General features: G+C 42.8%; 1 protein-coding gene and 1 long non-coding RNA gene across 5 annotated transcripts; one reads left to right on the top strand and one right to left on the bottom strand.

Annotated features, from left to right (window-relative positions):
- The first annotated feature begins 199 nt into the window (after nucleotides 1-199).
- LOC143135062 (uncharacterized) lies at nucleotides 200-2,777 on the top strand. Its single transcript, XR_012988780.1, has 4 exons — nucleotides 200-365; nucleotides 982-1,101; nucleotides 1,268-1,648; nucleotides 1,796-2,777. It is a non-coding gene; the product is annotated as an uncharacterized LOC143135062 (long non-coding RNA).
- Nucleotides 2,778-4,557: 1,780 nt separating this feature from the next.
- Nucleotides 4,558-19,028, bottom strand: gpsm2 (G protein signaling modulator 2). Of its 4 annotated transcripts, XM_076293838.1 has the most exons (17): nucleotides 18,796-19,028; nucleotides 18,039-18,070; nucleotides 17,758-17,793; nucleotides 15,822-16,194; nucleotides 11,823-12,044; nucleotides 11,334-11,469; nucleotides 10,729-10,868; nucleotides 10,386-10,509; nucleotides 10,007-10,122; nucleotides 9,291-9,446; nucleotides 8,969-9,077; nucleotides 8,670-8,796; nucleotides 7,826-7,902; nucleotides 7,426-7,644; nucleotides 6,847-7,009; nucleotides 6,272-6,489; nucleotides 4,558-5,418 (listed from the first exon to the last, which is right to left on the bottom strand). In XM_076293838.1, the coding sequence occupies exons 4-17, from the start codon at nucleotides 15,974-15,976 to the stop codon at nucleotides 5,254-5,256; spliced, it is 2,127 nt and encodes a 708-aa protein (XP_076149953.1). In that variant the 5' UTR covers nucleotides 15,977-16,194; nucleotides 17,758-17,793; nucleotides 18,039-18,070; nucleotides 18,796-19,028; the 3' UTR covers nucleotides 4,558-5,253. The 4 variants fall into 4 exon arrangements, with proteins under 4 accessions (XP_076149953.1, XP_076149951.1, XP_076149954.1 ...); XM_076293836.1 differs by lacking the exon at nucleotides 17,758-17,793; XM_076293839.1 differs by lacking the exon at nucleotides 17,758-17,793 and having other exon boundaries at nucleotides 7,426-7,605; nucleotides 18,796-19,026.
- Nucleotides 19,029-19,080: the final 52 nt, after the last annotated feature.

Raw genomic sequence — 19,080 nt, 5'->3', positions numbered from 1 at the left:
CCAAAAATGTCAGTGTGAACGTTCATATTCCTACACATAGCTATCGCTAGAACTTCGGAGGTGCAGGTGAGGCATATGGCCATGTTATGTCACGCCATATTACATAGCCTACAAGGAAGCCAACAGCTCATATAACACTTTCAGTTTCGTATGGGTGTTTCGTTTTGTACTTTTGTGTTGTAGTAAAGCCTACATGCTAGCAGATCAACTTTATCGCCATAAAATACAAAATGATTAGAGAATTAGGCCTAGGCCTACTGCTAGCTTACTCACCCCAAGTGCATTCAACGGAAAAAGACGATGATTGGGTTGACTACACAGACATGCTGCGTTACAATTCAGTATCTCAAAGCATGAGAGGAGGGGTAAGATATGAGACCGAATTTCTTAATGGACAGTAGGCTAGGCCTATTTTATTTTATTTAAATAGGCTAAATGCGACTTACTGTGGTTTAGTCCAAATTTTCATTTAGGGCATAGCTTATCTTTCAAATTGTACAATTGTTGTAGGCCTACAATTGTACAACAGACGCTTTAGCAAAATCTAAATGTCTAGCTTACAGCGACAGCTAGATCTGTCCATCATCATACAAAGCCCACCCAGACAATTTGATTAGTCCGAACAGCTCTGGTTCAGGCCGAACTTCCCGAACTCAAATATTGTGGGCAGGGCTCAGTTCGGGCTGACTTTCCAGGCTGGGGTGGCACTTGGGGTTGCTGATTGGATTCTTGGAATGTCCTGTGCCATCGTTCGGGCCGCGGCCCCCATCCGGCTATGTCCCTGCAACGACCGCCCAATAATTCAAATTCCTTATTAAAGCATAAACGTCATACACACGGAGAGAAATTGGTGAACAACTGAATTTTTTTAATTCAAATGTTGGCAGCCCTGAATTTGAATACAGGCTGGTAAATAAGTTATGCACACACACACACACACACAAATGAACGGCAACATATTCGTCTTTTCTTCTTACTAAGGATGATCCATGTGCAAAGTGCTACAAGAAATACGGATTATGGGCCCCGATAGTGGTGTTAAAGCATGCACCGGTTGGTGACCTCCTGAAGATCGGCCTGACTCTTCTAGTAATTATTCTGGTGAGTGTAACATTTAAAGTTAACTTTTCTGCCACTTCTTGTAAATTCACATTCACAATTTGCCTTCAAAAGAAAGCAGACTCTGGGCTGGCTATGCATGAGGATGTGTTTTACAGAATGGAATTAACCCATAGGATGCTTTCGTTTGTTTCCTTGCACTACTCAGGGCCATGTATGCATCAGGGCCCTCCGACAGTGGGGCAACCAAAGGGCCCCTCCTCCTGTCGCGGTGCCCCAAGCCCAGGATGCTCTACAGATGGTTGTCGGTGACGATCGTGTAGCTGTGGATGCTGCCACCCAGACCCCTGAGCAAGGGATGGAGCAGCGTCAAGCCGTGAGCCATCAAGAGATCCCACGTGAACCAGAGGAGATACCACAGCGTCGCCAACGCAGAGAAGAGAGCGAGGATTCATCTGATAGACCAGAGAGCCTCTCCAACACAGAGGGTCATGTGATGAGAGCTCAGACAGGACCAGTTGCTAGAGGGGCTTCCCTCGATAAAGAAAGACCTAACTTTAACAGGCAGCTCCAAGCACAAGAGGCACATGTAAGTTCATAAGGTCCTCATACAGGTATAATTTATATAGCAAAATAATGGGTGGTTATCTGTTACAAAAAGGCTATACACCTGTTTAGTGGACATCCACTGTATCAGGAACCATGTTAACTCAGTCTTGCTTTATTATCTCTCCAGGATACTGTACCATGTAGAGGAGAGGGTGATGGTGGAACAGACTCAGACAGTGAGAGATACTGTAGTTCTCACTTTCCAGTTCCTGAGACCACAGAACAACAGCAACGGCAAACTCCAGAACCGTTTTGAGCGTCATTGTCTACAGATGGTAGACTGGGCAGGATGTAGGGACGTTTGCTTTAACCAAAACACATGCACATCCTTCTACAGCAGTGGTTCTTAAACTGGGGGTCGCCAAAAGTTTTGGAGGGGTTGCGAAATGATTTGCAGTCTGGATTAAAGACATTTTTCTAAAGGTTTTTAGTCAAAGGCTGCCATTGACACAATGCCTTTGGTGTTTACACAGCCTACCTATGAAAGAAGACATTTTCTGCATTTGCTTACAATGCCCATCTCGGAACATTTTTAAACCAAATTCCGCCGATTAGAAAGAAGGGGGTCGCGAGACTTGGCCCATGTTTTTTGGGGGTTCGCCTGACAAAAAGTTTAAGAACCACTGTTCTAGAGTACCACCTCAAACTGTGAATTATGCCAAAGCACTGCCAATTAAGCACTGAGATACCGTCAACACCTGAGGTGAACATACAGGCCTGCCTCTAAACAGCGCTGTATATCTACAGGTCTGGACTCTTGGGTCCAAAGGAATCACTGGACAATGTAATGTAAATATTTGTGATAAGTGATAACTACTGTACAGGAAAGGATCTGTAGCAGTTTACTGTGAAGTTGGTAAGAAAAAGTGTAGCATAAAGTCTCAGCATCACATTTAAAACCAGAGTTCTACACAAATGAGGTTCCCCGTGTGCTTCAAAATAATACGTACAAAAGGACATCAGGGTGCTACACATTATGGAGTTGTTTTACCAAACACATAGTACATAATTGTATCATGCCAATAATTGTGAGCAACGTGTTTTAGTAAAAAATATGTATTTCTTTATGAGATTTTCCTTTTTCTCAAAATAAATTTGCTTCTCTTCAAGATTGGATTTTTCCTAATTTTGTTTCATTGTGAGATTACAATAAATCACCAACAGATTATTTTTTATACCGGTCTCTAGTCAATTTTAGCAGAGGTGCCAATAATTCTGGAGGATACTGTATTTGTCTTTACTTCTTGCTAAGGATGATCCATGTGCAAAGTGCTACAAGAAATACGGGTTATGAGCCCCGATAGTGATGTTAAAACATGCACCGGTTGGTGACCTCCTGAAGATCGGCCTGACTCTTCTAGTAATTATTCTGGTGAGTATAATACTTCAGATTCATTGTGTTTACAAAAGGCAAAAAGGCTGCACAAAAAGGCTGTACACCTGTTTAGTGGACATCCACTGTATCAGGAACCATGTTAACTCACTCTTGCTCTATTATCTCTCCAGGATACTGTACCATGTAGAGGAGAGGGTGATGGTGGAACAGACTCAGACAGTGAGAGATACTGTTGTTCTCACTTTCCAGTTCCTGAGATCACAGAACAACAGCAACTGCAAACTCAGGATGAAGGGACATTTGCCTCAACCACAACACACGCAGATCCTTCTACGGTACCACCTCAAACTGAATTATCCTAAATTAGGGGCTCTCAATTTTTTTGGTTCCAAAGACCCCTTTTGGGGCAGGACATTTTCTGAGGACCCCTCATATCCGTATAAATTTCCATTTGTATTCTCTGAAGTTGTGGCCAGGTCCACGATTCTGTGTTTTCTGCCAGGTGTGTGGTCTTTTGTCAATTTGGGATTTTGCCTCACTTGTCGACATGGACTGACTCAAGTATTTCTACACATTCATCAGCTAGCTGCCTGACAAATAAGCCAAGCTAAGCAGCAGTAGGAATGGTTCGTCATGACCTTATTGAAGTTTTTCAAGTTAAATGTTGATGTGGGTGGGAACAAATAGACACAATTTGCTTTTTTATGAGTGAAAAGGGGCATCATCTGTAGATATGAATGTTTAAAATGACAAACCTCAAGTTTATAATTTAAAGCAAAGGGGTTGGGGTCCCCGGACCCCACTTTGAGAACCACTGTGCCAAAGCACTGCCAATTAAGCACTAAGATACTATCAACACCCCCATGAGGCAAACATACAAGCCTGCCTCTAACTGTGCTTACACACCAAGATCTTGACTAGAGCTGCAAAATGTGCCCTGCTTTCGATGCTTGAACCCACACACCAGCTGGAATGTTTAACATTTTTAAAATAACTGTATCCCTACATAAATTAACTTCATTTCATGTTAAGAATTACTTCATCAAGAAGTAACATTTGAATGATGGTCATTGTCAACATCTGGCAACTACTATCCATAACTTAATCATGTAAAGTTATTCAGCATATAAAAAACCCCATTTCAGACACCATGTTCATTTAATTGATTCTTACCATAAAGTTGACCAAGCTTGAACTTTCTGTTTGACGCTCCTGACGCTCAAAACACGACACCAACAGCTTTGTAACTTCTTGCTGCAGAGAGACACTGGCTCTCGTAGAAAATCAATGGCTTCCGTTGGCAGCTCGACACCCTGGGTGTGTACGTATAGGACTCATGCAGCGCTGTATATCTACGGCTCTAGACTCATGGGTTCAAATGAATCACCGGACAATGTAATGTAATATATATATATGATAACTACAGGAAAAGAAAGATCTGTAGCAGTTTACTTAATATGTGAAGTTGGTAAGAAAAAGTGTTGCATAAACCAATAAAACATGTATGTACTCTGTAAGGCATATCTCACATCACATTTAAAACCACACCAGAGTTGTACACAAATGAGGTTTTATTCCCTGTGTGCTTCAAAATGTTAAGTACAAAAGGATATCAGGGTGCTATACATTAAGGAGTTCATTGTTTTACCAAACACATAACAGAATTTTCTCATGCACACACTACTTACACACATATGGACAATTAAAAAAATATAATTATAGAGAACTGTACCTTTCTAAACTCTACAATGAAATCTGGTGGGAATTAAAAACCTTAAAAGAGAAATGAAGTGGCAGTGTACACTTATAGGATGAAAGGAAGAAAAACAAAAATGAAATCAGCCAAAATAAAAATACACAAAACTGCAGTCAAGTATCTAAACACTTAGATACACTAAGGGATAAATTGGAATACTATGCAGTGAATGTAAAAATAAAAACATAAAATCTGACAGACCAATTTTTCCAAACACTCTTACAGTGCAGTACTATTTGTTCAGAAATCTGGTCAGAAGATGGAACCTGAGTTTAGGAAAATTGTGCCGTTTTGACAAAAACAGCCTTTTTCCCATTCCACGTCCAGTTAATTTCCTGGAAATCTTCTAGCGCTGAAATATAACTGACCCCCAAACTCTTTGACGGTCTCTGCGCCATCTATGCGCATGCCCTGTATGGACGCGCATGCGCTGCAGTACATGAGCAGTTTGTGATGTGCCGAGCTGTGATGGTGGCTGGGGTGAGGGCGGACACTACAGCTGGTGGCAGCTGGCGCTGGCGGGCAGAGTGACCCGCTGCTCGTCCATGCGCTTGGCCTGGGAGCGCATGATGAGGCTGAAGAAGTCCTCGTCGGGCACCGTGGGGCCTTTGCAGGGGGGAGGTGGGGGGGCACACCGCTGGTCATCCAAACGAGAACCCTGGGCAGGGAGAGGACAGAGAGAGGAGAGGCACCGGGGATGAGCAATGCAGCACCAAGACATTTTGAACACACCTAAATAACGTTTATAAGTATACAGTATAGCGAACTGGGAAATGGTTGTAAACAGTGATAGTGAAGTTACACCGGGCACGTAACTGAAGCGTTCCATTCGCGACACGTAAAACACATTTTAGAAGGCTGGTCTATTTTTTTTCGAATGTACGCGCCGCTATCACGTCTGGTGTAGCAACTTTCATTGATTATAGTGGAAGCTAATTGTTGCAGCAGACGCAACACGAATGGAACCATCTTCAGACGGTTGTCAGGGAGGGGGGAACCGGTCTATATGGGTTTTTCCCCCAAAACACGCTATGTTTGCTGGACAAAGGAGACGCCAATGGAGCAATTTGCAGATATTTCAAAGGTGTCTACCGAAAGCCTACTATTACACCGATGCATCATGCATAATCTCTGACAAGGTCTCCTGATATACAGAAACAATTGGAAAAAGGAAAAGCAAAGACCTCCATCATGAAAAGCAGAGTGGATTTACTTTTGGCCAGAACACTATTTAAGTATGCCTGGACTAAGGTGATGGCATTGTTTAATACTATACAGATGTAAAATTTTGACATATTTTAATCAATCAGGCATGACCGTTTTCCCTAAAAACTTCTATAAATTAAATTATCTGGTTGTGTATTAAATGGTTGTGAATCTGTTCTGGACCTGCTGAATCCTGTATAAATAACACATAATAAATCTGCTTAGAAAATCAATACAAGGCAACAAACAAAATGAGATCTGCACCCTGAGAGGTTTTCTCCTTGATTTAAAAGGTCACACTTTACCTGGCACTTGACCAGCATGTCGAAGAACTGGTCGTCGGGTTCGTTGTTGTCGGCGCTGGCCATCAGCTGGTTGAGCACGGCTTGGCTCCTGTGCTGCGTCAGCCGCAGGCCTGGCAGGCTGCCGCCCGTTCCCGCGCGCTGGTCGTCAAGCCGACGGCCCTGAGTGCTCGCCACCAGGCTGAAGAACGGCTCCTGGCCAGGGGACGCCTCCGAGAACGCTGCAGAGAAATGTTCATCTATTATTGTCGCAGTAAACTACAGTTGCAATTTCAGTCAAACCAAAACCATGCTCCTTACATCAAAGTTGGGCTTATGGTCCTGCAAATTCAAGAGTACGTGGAGATTTAACAATATTCGTTCAAGCCAAACCACAAAGGGGCTATTAGCTAACTATTAACGACTTGTCTTTCTACTGAAGGGATCTAAAGACAGCAGCTGATTAATAACTCTGGACTGGCCTCCCAAGCTGCTCTTTCCTGAAATGCTTCCATATGATGTATGTGTGGACCAGATCACAGAGGAGAAGAGGCCGTTCATTTCAAACCAAGAGAGAGAGAGAGAGAGAGAGAGCTCACATTTCTTCATGCCGGTGGGCGGTGTCCGTGAGGGACTGGACGGTGCAGACGCGCTGCTCTTCCTGTCCAGAATGGCGCAGCGCTGGTCATCCATGCGGTTGCTCTGGAAACGGCTGAGCAGGTCAAAGAAGCTCTCGTCTCCCAGTGTGTCCACACTCGCCCTCTGAAAAACAAGACAAGCCGTCGTGAACACATGATGTAAGCAGAGCGGCACAGAACGACTGGAACTTGGTTAATAATTTGGTTTGATAGGACGGAGGTGTTTGAGAAGCTTGTGATTGGCTCAATCCAGTCCAGAGGGCAGTCCACATAGTTTAACTTTTAAATTGATGGATGGGCACAATCAACAGACTTTAACAAGAGACTTATTAACATTGACTGGCCTTGTGTCAAACTGGCTACCTACTGCATCACGACTTTCCTAGAGCAATAAATATTCAATCTGACAGATAATCTGAATATTAACCTTAGGGGAGGAGAGGGTAACAAAACAGACGTATAAAAACCTTAATCTAAATAAATAATCATAATAAAATCTTTAATCTAAGGATGAAATAGATCAGGCCTTGGTGAGGTCACCTTCTGAGGCCCGGGGCCCTGCGTGGTGTCCTGAGTGTTGCTGCTGTCCTGCAGGACTTTGGTGGAGCCACTCTTGTGTTTCTTCCCCCTGAAGCGGTTCACAAAGAAGAGTCTGGACGAGGACTTGCCCAGGCTGGGCTTGGCTGGCTTGGTCAGGATGTCACTGGCCCATTTCTGTCCCTGTGTACGAGAAGTACGCAAGTCATGGACCATCACACGCTAAAAGGTAAAGAAATGACAAGAATCTGATTACAACTAACTGCGACTGTTGTATGAGGAGATAGTACACATTGACGTTTAAACACAGGTAAGTAATCTTGCATATAAATGAAGCAGTTGCTACAACTAATAAATAATAAATATGTTAGAAAATATCATAAAACGGTTTGACAGCGCTTACATTGATCTTGTCGGGAGTTAGTTTCATCAGCTCCAGGTTCTCCATGCTGTGGCGCCTGCTCATTCTTGGCCGTGCCCCTAAAAGAAAACACATAGACTACTGAATCAAGGCCCCTAAAAATTAACTAGGTACTTCAGACTGAATATGAAATTAGCCTCTTAGCTCTGACAAATACAAAATAACCTGACTCACCAAACCTACCTAACTTGTTGCCAGAGCTTGCTTTAGTATTAGTAACCAAACATTATTACACTTGTAGTGCCATAATACAGCAGGATCATAATCAGCATCATAATCAGGCTGGATGGCAATAGTCAATCTCCATGATACAGTATGTGGCAAAATAATATAAAAAAAGAATTATTAGTGTTGTGTTTGGAATATGAATTAGTCTGAACTATAGTCAGATATTTTGATTCTGGTCTAACTGCCATGGATACAGAAAGAAAATCAAAGAAATAGAGAACAGACAAATGTCTTGTGGACCCCCTGAACACGGCCTGACTGTATTCAACAGGGTTTCTGCAGGTATCAGCAAATCTCATTTAATGCTTTTTCATGCCCTTTTTCATGCCACTTTAAACTAATTTCATGCCCATGTCCAACTGCAGATACAATCACAGCACGTTGCTTTACTAGCATCCGGTGTCGCGACTTCCAATTAGAAAAACAGCCAATCTAAACGCTAACAAGAGGATGATCTTCCTATGTACACCACACAATGAAACAATTGGGGTCTTTTTGTGTTCAACAGAAGTCAGCAATGCCGAATACTACGTTTTTTTTATGGTTAGATGGCATAGAAATCAGTCTCTGCTGGTAAGCGGTATGACCTGTGGGTTACCTGCTCGGTTGTAGTCGATCTCTTTCTCTGACAGGACAGAGTTGTTGGTGCTGTAACTCAGACCCAGCACCATTTGCAGGTCGGACACGTTCATGCGGGCCGTCAGCTCTCCGGTGCGGTCCCCGGTCTAGAGTGACCACAAACCACACAGCAGGTCAATCAGGGACACGCAAACACACTCACAGTGTTTGAAAATCATAATGTAAGGTGAAGTCTGTGACCACATGCATCAGATCAGAGCGTTTATGAACAACAGCACAGCCACAGAAGGAATTGTACATGTGGAAAATGGCCAATACCTCTTTGCAGATTTCTAGATGTTTCTCTGCAAAGTGCATGGCTTGGTCGTGGTTTCCCAAGGCTGTGTGTGCATTCCCTAAACTCCAACAGGCCCGGCCTTCTCCGATCCTACAGGGAACAAACACACACCTCATTAATTTCCCAAGCACAAACAGCACAGCCATATTGGTATAACGTTAAAATATGTGGCAAGACATGCATGGAGTGGTGTGTGTGTGTGTCTTTTGTGTGTGTGTGTGTGTGTGTGTGTGTGTGTGTGTGTGTGTGTGTGTGTGTGTGTGTGTGTGTGTGTGTGTGTGTGTGTGTGTGTGTATACATTACCTGTCGTTGAGGTCCTGTGCAATGATGAGGTGTTTGAGGTGGTAGTCAATGGCCCTCTCGTAGTCGTGCAGGAGGGTGTAGGTGTTTCCCAGGCTGTAGCAGGCCTGAGCCTCCACTGCCCGGTCCTTCAGCTGCCGAGCCAAATGCAGCGCCTTCCTAATCACACACACACATACAGTACATGTAAAACACACACCCTCAGACAGAGTGACTTTACACTTTATAATCCTGTCTCATACCCTTTTGTCAGTGCTACGAACCCATTTGTGTATGACTTGACTCCAGGACTATTGTGTTCATAATACCACCCTTTTAATTACACTGACACGGTTTCCCTTCTCTGTGTGTTTTTGTCCCTCTGAAGAGGGATGCAATTCAAATCAACTTAACAGGCCGTAGCGTTATGAGGAAATCACTTTTCAGCGCCACACCTATAGACCTATATTTACGCTACTACACAGCAATCTAAATAATAAGTAACCGCTATATCTGGACTGGTGTCTCTATACAAATCACTGGTGAAGTTTGTTGGAAAAAAAAAAGTTCTAGGTTTTTTTTTTTTAAGAAAGCAAAAAATAACTGTTTGCCAGTTTGCCAGCCCCTGAAGGTGACTTTTAAAAAGCAAGAGCCGAGCGAAGAGGAGCGTTTGTTTTCTCAGCCCGGCGGCCGGGAGCAGAAAACCTCATTACTGGGTGATGAATGAATGTCTGGCTCACTTGTAGTGTTCTGCTGCCATTTCAAATTCCCCCAGGAAGATAAAAGCGTTGCCCAGGTTGCAGCAGGCTCGTCTCTGCGCTGCCCGGTCACCAAACTCCTTTGCTATGAGCAGCCGCTGGGCAGAAATAAGGGCAGAGCACAAACAGCACTCCTGTTAAAATCTACCCGACAATGAACCACTGGAGTCTCAAATGGTGCCTTTTGGGAGCACAGATTGCCTTGTTCGGACTTTTATTTTAAATTGAAATCTCTCAGACTAACAGCTGCATTGTTTGCAGGGATACATTTATTGTTATTTAATTTATCAATAAGGTGTTCATAACGGTATATCTAATGGTTGATCATCATCATATGTTTTAAAAGGCATTAAATGCACACCTGCTCATGGAACGCCACTGCTCCCCGGAAGTTTCCCAACAGGTAGTGCGTGTTACCCAGGTTACCATAGGTCCGGCCTTGGGCTGCCTGGTCTCCAAGCTCCTTCACAATAGCCAGGTTCCCCCTGCACCATTAAAACATCACAAGCAACACAAACACAAAGCTCAGGTTTACACATGCAGGCCTGCATTTTGAAATGCATTGATAAGGCCCACTTTGCATAAACACACACATTGTAATTCTTGTTTAACTCATCCACCCGACACCTACATGTATGGCCTACTACACACACATGCATACATGTAAACACACACACACACACACACACACCCCCAGGGCTCACTCATAGTAATCTGCGGCTCTTCTTAGTGCTGTCATGACCTCCTCTGGGAAATCTCCTGGGTCTGCCCCGCTCCAGCAGATACTCTTACCCTTGGCATGGTACACATTCCCAAAGTTATAAAGTGCTCTCGCCTTGCCGACCTGCCGAGAAAAGCAAGAAAAACACTCTTAGGGAAAACAAAAACATTGGGTGGACCACACCTATCAGACGGAACACCAGGAAGCCTTTGGTCTGAAAATAACCTGTCTCAACTCCTGAAAGGAAATGGATACCACTTTTAGCCAGCAATGGAATCCAACCATGTCCCTCAGTGTGCAATATACAGACACAATAAGTGGCTGACAGGGTTGCCTGTGGAACTTCTGGAAGTTTGATGATTGGCTAATTGACAAACCATGTTGAAATTTTAGATGCTACATAGAGAGCACAAGATAGTCTATAAAAATAAATAGCATTTAAAACGTACAGGAAGCAGGAGTTATCCAAAAGGGTACGTACTATCTAATATTTTTGTAATAAGCTATGAATCCCCATTTATTTCAACAGTTAGTAAATCCCTCTCAACATTCCATACATTTCCCAGATAAAAAACAGGAATTCCCCACCTTATCGTTCAGGTCCTGGGCTATATCCAAGTGCCTTTGACAACAAACAATAGCTTCATCAAAGCGACCCAGCGCCTTCAAAGTGTTCCCAAGGTTCCCACTGGCTTTAGCTTCGCCAAGCTGATCCCCAATGGTCCTGAGGAGTACACAACAGAGTTCATTTCCAGACGCTTGGTCGAGAACCAAGCCATTCTCGGCCAGAACATCTGTTCATATTTACAGAAATTCACAGTAATGTGTTCCTTCTCAGTGTTAGTTCATTTCATCAACTGATTCATTGCACGTGTGTATTTTAGTGTGTTCATTCTTGTGTCAAGAGCAACTGAAGGGTTTTTTTCTGTCATATTTCATGTGAAGTGATACATTTCCACAAGGACAAATAAATTACAAATGATTTATGTTTGAGAGAAAGCCAAGCCCATTTCCAAATAACCATAGGGTTAGCACTAGCAGTGTCAAAAAAAAAATACTGTCAGAAGGGTCGCTGACCTGGTTAGGGTGAGGTCGTGGTGGTGGAACTCCAGCGCCTTGGTGAAGTCGTGCAGGTGGAAGTAGGCATTGCCCAGCTGGCTGTAGACTGCGCTGAGCACCTGCAGGTCCTCCGTGCCCACCTGGATGGCCGCCTCGAAGAAAGAGACCCCGGCCTGGTAGTCGCCCAGCTTGCAGAGGCGCTCCCCCTCCAGGGCCAGCTCTAGGCAGGAGGCCTCCATCCTGGACAGCAGAGGACACAGACACAAGAGACGGAGCCACGTCAACTCCAACTCATGGACTAACACCAAAACATCGCACGTCAAACCCAAGAAAGTCCTGTTCTAACTGCTTGCCCACAACATAGGCAATGATGTGAGAAAGGTTCACAGTCTGGCAACCGCTTCTTGTGCGCTGTGGACTAAAGGCACATCGGAAATGAAAGCAAAAGAGGCTTAAACTTAGCAGTTCACAACAGCATTTAATTTCCCTGCACTTTCAGCCTCTTTACTCTGTCCTCTTTCAAACTCCGCCTTGAGGAGGCGTTTAAAACAACAAAAAAACATTAAATGCAATTACTGCTGTAATAATTTCCACCCACACATACAGTCCACATTCCCCGTAGTTGTACACTACTGCAACATAGGACTTAACGCTTTGAACCTTGCCCCTTGAAGATAGGGTGGGGCCTAGATATGTGGCTTCAGCGCTGTACAATTCCTTCCTTTACTGTTAAGAATGTTAGGCCTGGAGGGAGTGTTTAAGGAACTCCTACAGGAGATTACATGGAGTTAAGCAGCCCTGTAGGTTCCTAATTTGTCAAGAGAAGTGCACCTTTAATCACATTGTAAGACTTGAATAATGGAAGACTGGAATAATGTTTTATCCGGCTGGTTATATGACCATCAGTGGTCACACAACAACAATTTCACAACTCATACTTTTACATGAGTTACAGTTACATTGCAGTTTAATGAGAAGCTCCTCTACATTCAATTATAGACAGGCAAATTACATATTTATAACAGTAAAAACATGGATCATTATTTCAAGATCTCGCCTTCTCTCCATATTTATGGCACTGGTTGCATGAATGCACGCATATAGTGGATTTAGATTTAGAAGTCTGCCTGGAACATCAGAGAAGCTCAGCTGCTCTACCAACTTAGGGTCATTTGTCAAGTTTGCGTGCTAACCATGTCTTGAGAAGACTACTCCCACAACAAAACCACATGGAGTGGCACTTCTTCTTCCTGTAACTTCTGTGCCTTGAACCGCAGTCAAAAGAGAAAGTTTAGAAAACACTGCCTCCTAATCATAGTATGGGCCAATGCAGCACTTGCTGCCGTAGACTATTTTTTCTTTCTCTAGCCTAGTGTGCTTCCTGTAGACCACAAGGCTGACCCAAATGACAAGGCTAGCCTTCCTGAGGAGCCCAAACGGAGCGTTCCCTTGCCTGATGCCTCGCCTCCTTCATAACAGCTAGCCAGCACAATGTCTGAGGCCAAGGAGGCTGAATTCCTAACTACAGCATCCTAACCACTAGCTCAGCACATCTAAAACAATGTGGTATGTGGTCAAGTCATATAGATTTGTGGAATGTATTTCTGAAATAAAAAAGAATAGGTTAATTGTACCCTCTATGCAATCTGATGTGATATTTATCATATATGTTCATGCACAACTCTTTTGTGCAATAAAACAGGCTGTAAGTCCTTGGTGTGCGGTCAATCCAATCTAGCCTTGATCTGTTGAGCCTAAACACATTAACTATTAGCAGGCTTCATTGTCCAGGACTATTTGTTTTCTTAATCAGGCATTAACAAACTAGCTGAAAGGAGATAGGCCTATTGTGTTTTAAAAACGGTTCTTAAATTTATATTCAAATTTCCAACCCTGCAGCACAAACTACATAGTAAACAGCTTTGACGGCAAGTAGGAACAACTAGACGGTTTATCTATTTTATTTGGATCAAAATGAATTAAAGAATGCAATAAAACCAGTTGTCAGACACCTGTGTACTGACTGGTAGGGCAGTACATTTGGAATTGAGCTTCCAGAGGCAATAGCCAGTCGACCGACCATTTTAATTATCTGAAACATGGTTTACTGTACACAGAATTAACCCCATTGTGACATATGTGACAAGAGCAACACAAAGCCAGCACTATACATCTCAGAGATGAGTCAAATGAGGTTTCTCATAAGCAGGACAGTGAGAACTGAGGAGGACAATGAGAAACCTGAGCTGCTGAGGCAACCGGCTGCAGACTCTACAGTATATTAATGTTCCTTAGGTTAATAAGGACACTACAATAAATACATGGACACTCTTTCAACAGACAGAAGACACAGAGATACTACAACGCAGCTAATCAGCTTCAGGCTTTTATGAGGATTAAGCTTGTTGGAGAATAAGGCATTTTGCAATTAGATCAATAAGCAAATTGCTTGGGCTACTTGTTCCATATCAAGTCATGACAGAGACAACACAGAGAAACAACAGGGTTTCCTTTGCCTACTTCGCTGGGCTAATGACCAGTGCTAGGAGGACCCTACCTGATGTCATCTGGCTCGACACAACTACAGAAGCACTCTGGGAACCTGCGCGGCATCTAAAGTGTGTCGGGGCCTTTGGGACCACGGCACCTTTGGTCTGCAGAGGTCTCCCTGGAGATGGCGGGGGCGGCTTCCACTCAGATGGCAGTCCAGCACGACTGCACTCGTACATAGACATACTTTAGCCCTGTGGCGGCATCTGACTCTAAGACAACCAAGTATCAGCGGCCAGCCTTACCACTCACTTCAACTGAACTTGAAGCTTATGTATATATTTTACAAAACAATGCTTGAAACGAATAAATTCAGGATCTGCCGTCTGCTAATTGAAGTTTTAGAACGGAGTTGACCTTTAGAGGCGGCATCGTTGTTGTTGTTGAGAGGGCAGGAGAGGGATTGGGGAGAACTGAGCCGTCAGCGTTTCGGGGGATAATCTAAGATGACCCTTTCCCCTAGCCAGTCACCTACGATTACTTCTCTCTCTCCCTCATGCTCTCTCTCTCTCTCTCCCATTATCTTCCCCCTCTTCTACCCCCTCTCTTTGTGGGTACTGGGGATTAGACACACTCACTAAGAGGTGCCTTACAGGACAATGAATGGATTTTGCCTCTAAACATTTGTTTTTGTCTACAATTCTCAGGTCACAGAGGAGAAAAAACAACCTTGTGATGATTGCATGTGTTTGTAAATGTCCTTCAATTCAGTTGCTACAAAACTTGCTACATAACGGTTTACATTGTTTTTCTTTTTCTTACATCGTTTTGTATGCAAGGTCCACTTCTCTCACAGCAGCCAAATTTACATTGGTGTGTCATTGGTGTGACATCAAAACAATGTTATGAAAGGCCTACCAAAAGGTGTATGATCATCCCAATTATCTGCATTACAATACCAAAAACACATCACAGAGGATGTGTTTTGTGAGTGAGAAGCACATCAATAATGTATTGAATAAATATCATACCGTATTGACACCCTTTGAATCAGAATCCAATTGTGAGTCCACACTTAAATAATCAAGCCTAATTAAGGTGACTCGAGGGGCAGATGTTTGCATTAGAATGCCGAACAAAAAACAAAAAAACAAAGGGAAATAATCATAAATATTTGAGTGGGACATTAAAAATGAAGTGAGCAGAGAGAGGGACTCCTCGGAGTAGCCCTACAGAGGAGCACCAGGTGCAGCCTCATCTCAGCAACTGCACAGAGCCCCACGAAATCACAACACTTCACCGTAACCATGGTGAACAAGAACAGCTGACTTTAAAAAAAAAAAAAGTTTTAATGGACATCACTTCAGGGAGCCAAAGTATTACCACGTTTGGAATCCCCATATAGAGGTGTCAAAATAGTATGAGCAAGGAAACTATCCCATTCGTTTCATTTGACCACATCTCTTAAAACTCTTAAAACACAAAACCCATGAGAACAAAAAAGCATAACAAAGTATGCATGCCTACCTGTAGCGGACATGGGAGGACTGGTCCTCACTTCGCATGCTAACCAGAGAGCCATTGGCATCCATTGAAGGGCATAATAAAAGCTGATATCCCGAAGAAGATCCGAAAAGTTGGTCAGACATTTGCCAAAGGGAGGGCAAAGGGGGAAAAGACATACAAAAAAAGACCTGCTGGGTGGTCCAGATGAAGTGACATTGGTTTACTTTTGCAGTCGGGAGTAGGAGACAGGGTTTAATGTGTCCTTCGACAGTGCTACAGCTGAGATGGGGAGCCCAGGCCGTCGTGTTCACTAAAAGAGTACTGGTTCTTCACACTCCTGTGGCTTAAGCGCTCTTGTGCGTTTAGTGCTTTTTATTCCCTCTTCTGCGGCTCTCTGTAAAGGGAACACAAGATGCTGTGTTTGAAGCCTCAGTCTGAGCGCATAACGCCATGGCAACACCCACCAAGCAGCGTGAACAAGCAGAGTGAATGCAGGCAGCTGTGTGTGTGTGTGTGTGTGTGTGTGTGTGTGTGTGTGTCAGAATCCAGACTGTGTATCTAGGCATGAGATGACTCCAGCAAGAGATGGCAAGTGAAAGTGATGGAGTGAAAGTGCATTAGCTTGTTTGCCACATTTCAATGTTTCCACCATATAACCATTGCTAATGACCTAATTGTGGGATGTATAAAAGCAACTATTGTTCTGCTCTCTAAAAATGAGAGCAAGTGATGCAATTAGGAGCAAGTGAAGCACAAAAATGGCAAGGCTACTTAACTGTAAAGCTTGGGAAAGCCTTTCATTTTAACCCAAAGAGAAACTTCATCCAAAAAATAAAGACAGTTGAACAAAGACCAAAGGGCAAAATGAAACCAGTTCTTGCCTACGGTGCATTGGGCTCCTTATACAAAGATCTTAAAATTGTCTAAAATTTGTTTGAACCCACTGCAATATGCCATTAAAGTTTTATATGAAGTCAACAAACACTGCAAAGAGTAGTCTCACAATGCTGAATCAGTCTTAGTGTTCTATAAACACAGTTGAAATGGCTTGACATTGAAATGATTAGCCTGATGAGTCATATGCTTCCTAATCCATATGCTTAAGACCCAATGCAGTCCTGCTGGCTGAAGGCTTTAGCATCTTGGAAATTCAGAGAAACGCAGCTCATCCAATCACGTCATGGTTCATAATGAACTCCACATGGAGTCCTAGGCCTATAGCTGAAACTTGAACCTCTACACTTCAGGTAGTGCTAGAGAAACCCCAATTCATATAATTTGAACCACTCATGACACAAGAGGGCTGTTGGAAACGGATTCCATGTGATGACTGCATATAAAATGTCAGATATTTGAAAGTAAAAAAAAGCACAACACAGCATGATTTGGAAAGCCATGCAAGTATGCATTTATCTAGACTTCTAGTCTTCACTGGACTGGCAATACCGGTGTCCTGTCTTCCAAACGGGTTATCCGTTTCCAACACTACACAAAGCACGAGCAAACGTGACACTGTTTATTTAGGTTGACTGAGGCACAGGTGAGTAAGCACACACCCAGTGAACCAACAACAGGGGAAATGAAAATAGTGTTACAAAGGAGACTTGCAGACTGGCTAAGGTAGTTTTGCTGGGAACACAATCACTCAACTGAATCCAATGAGCTCATTTGTCCAGACAAGATGGCACCCAAATTGGAATTGATGACTAACCGACTGAACAAAGCTATTCAAAAGCCATCAACTGCCAAGAGCGCAACACATCAATGAAGAAAATAATAAATCATGACCTTGCTTTTTTTTCTATTTTGGTTCATGCATATGGTATAAATCATGATGAGCTGCTTTTTTGACAAAAGGACCAACCATCTCACAAAAGGGCTACAGATAACAAGAAAAATTCTTTGAGAAAGGCTTTCAATACTTTAGTGTAGGAGTATAGGAGAATGATATACCCACTCTGAACTTGTGGTAGCTGCTTTTAAGGGAGGTCTCCTATTAACAAAGCCACAAGAGAAAATCATACACACTGAAAAAAGTAAAGGCCCATTAGGAGAATTCACTAACAACCCAAAAGGCTCTCAATAGTAGGTGTGGCTGAAGTCTACTCTAACGTTACTGACTCAATAGTGTTTGTCAACAGACTTTCACAATACAAGGAAGAAGGACCCAAAGCAATGCCCCATGCAAGCAAAAACCGGATATCCATAATGCCAAAGAATAGATTATATGCTACTAACCTGTAGTAATAATGCGTTTTGTTCTCTTAGTCCTGAAAGGAAATAATACATAAATTAGGCTGGAGAAATGATGTTTACGTAGAGTAATGTTAACTCTGATGAAGGCTGTCAAACGTCAGTGTTCAGAAAATATGATTGATGTCAGGCAAACAACTAGCAGCTACTTCAGAATGAAGACTGCCTACTTACCTAGCCTAGATAAAGGCAACCATTAAAAGGGATTTCTGGTCTAAAACCATGGCGAATACAAGTATGTTACAATGCCAACGCTTTAAAAATGCAAGCGATTAATTGATTTTATGGACTGAATTCAAAGAGAATTTATCAATCGTAAAAAATACTGTGCTTTGAAAGAAAAGACTAGACTATTAATTAACACATGAAACATTTGAACTCAATAAAAAGTGATTAATGAGTTACGTGTTATTGACAACTTGCTATATGTGACTTCAGTTAAGCTTAACTTCATTTAGCTGCTAACTTAACGTTAATATGATAGATATATTTGATGTGATATGCAACGAAAGATTGTGGATATCTCCAAGCTTTCCTATGGGATTCCATAGGAAATGTATGCTATAGCTGCTAACAGTTTTAAAAAGAAGGCGAATAGCGATCACATGCCGCTGCTGCTTCCTCGGTGACAAAGAAGATGATTTCCAAATGAACCTTGTCTTTTGGTTTCTTTTCAACATATGCTAACCTAACGTCGTTCGCAGTTAGCTGGCGTTAAATGGCAATTACTAATGTTACTTACCAGCCGTTAACGTTAACTTTCTACTTTCCGGAGCTTCCCAGGGTGTGCTTCGATATCATAAATTCTACAGGCAACTAGTTTCATTTTACGGACAAATTAATCCATATTAAAATAATATCATTAAAAAGTCGCTTATGTCAATTGCGATTTATTGTACCGCTCTTTCCTCATTTCCCTAAACTTTTTGCTAACGTTACACTTCGACGAAAAAGATCAAATTTGCCGTAATCATGGGGCAGAGCCTGCGGCTCTGTTGTTATTCTACCAGCAAATCAGATCGAAGAA

Source organism: Alosa pseudoharengus, unplaced genomic scaffold (genome assembly GCF_046254945.1).
Source record: "Alosa pseudoharengus isolate Yale_2024_CS ecotype anadromous, Long Island Sound unplaced genomic scaffold, YU_APseudo_1.1 YU_APseudo_1.1_scf_2, whole genome shotgun sequence".
Lineage (NCBI taxonomy): Eukaryota > Metazoa > Chordata > Actinopteri > Clupeiformes > Clupeidae > Alosa > Alosa pseudoharengus.
The sequence above is the reverse complement of the archived record's forward strand: the minus strand, read 5'-3'. Positions and strand labels throughout refer to the sequence as shown.

Bases quoted from the DNA above. Each gene is read 5' to 3' on its own strand.
- gpsm2 (XM_076293838.1), bottom strand. From the start codon at position 15,976: ATGTCTTTTCCCCCTTTGCCCTCCCTTTGGCAAATGTCTGACCAACTT. The intron at 11,470-11,822 runs GTCAGCGACCCT...TGTACTCCTCAG, and splicing joins CACGACCTCACCCTAACCAG to GACCATTGGGGATCAGCTTG. The intron at 10,869-11,333 runs GTGGGGAATTCC...TTTTCTCGGCAG, and splicing joins CCCAGGACCTGAACGATAAG to GTCGGCAAGGCGAGAGCACT.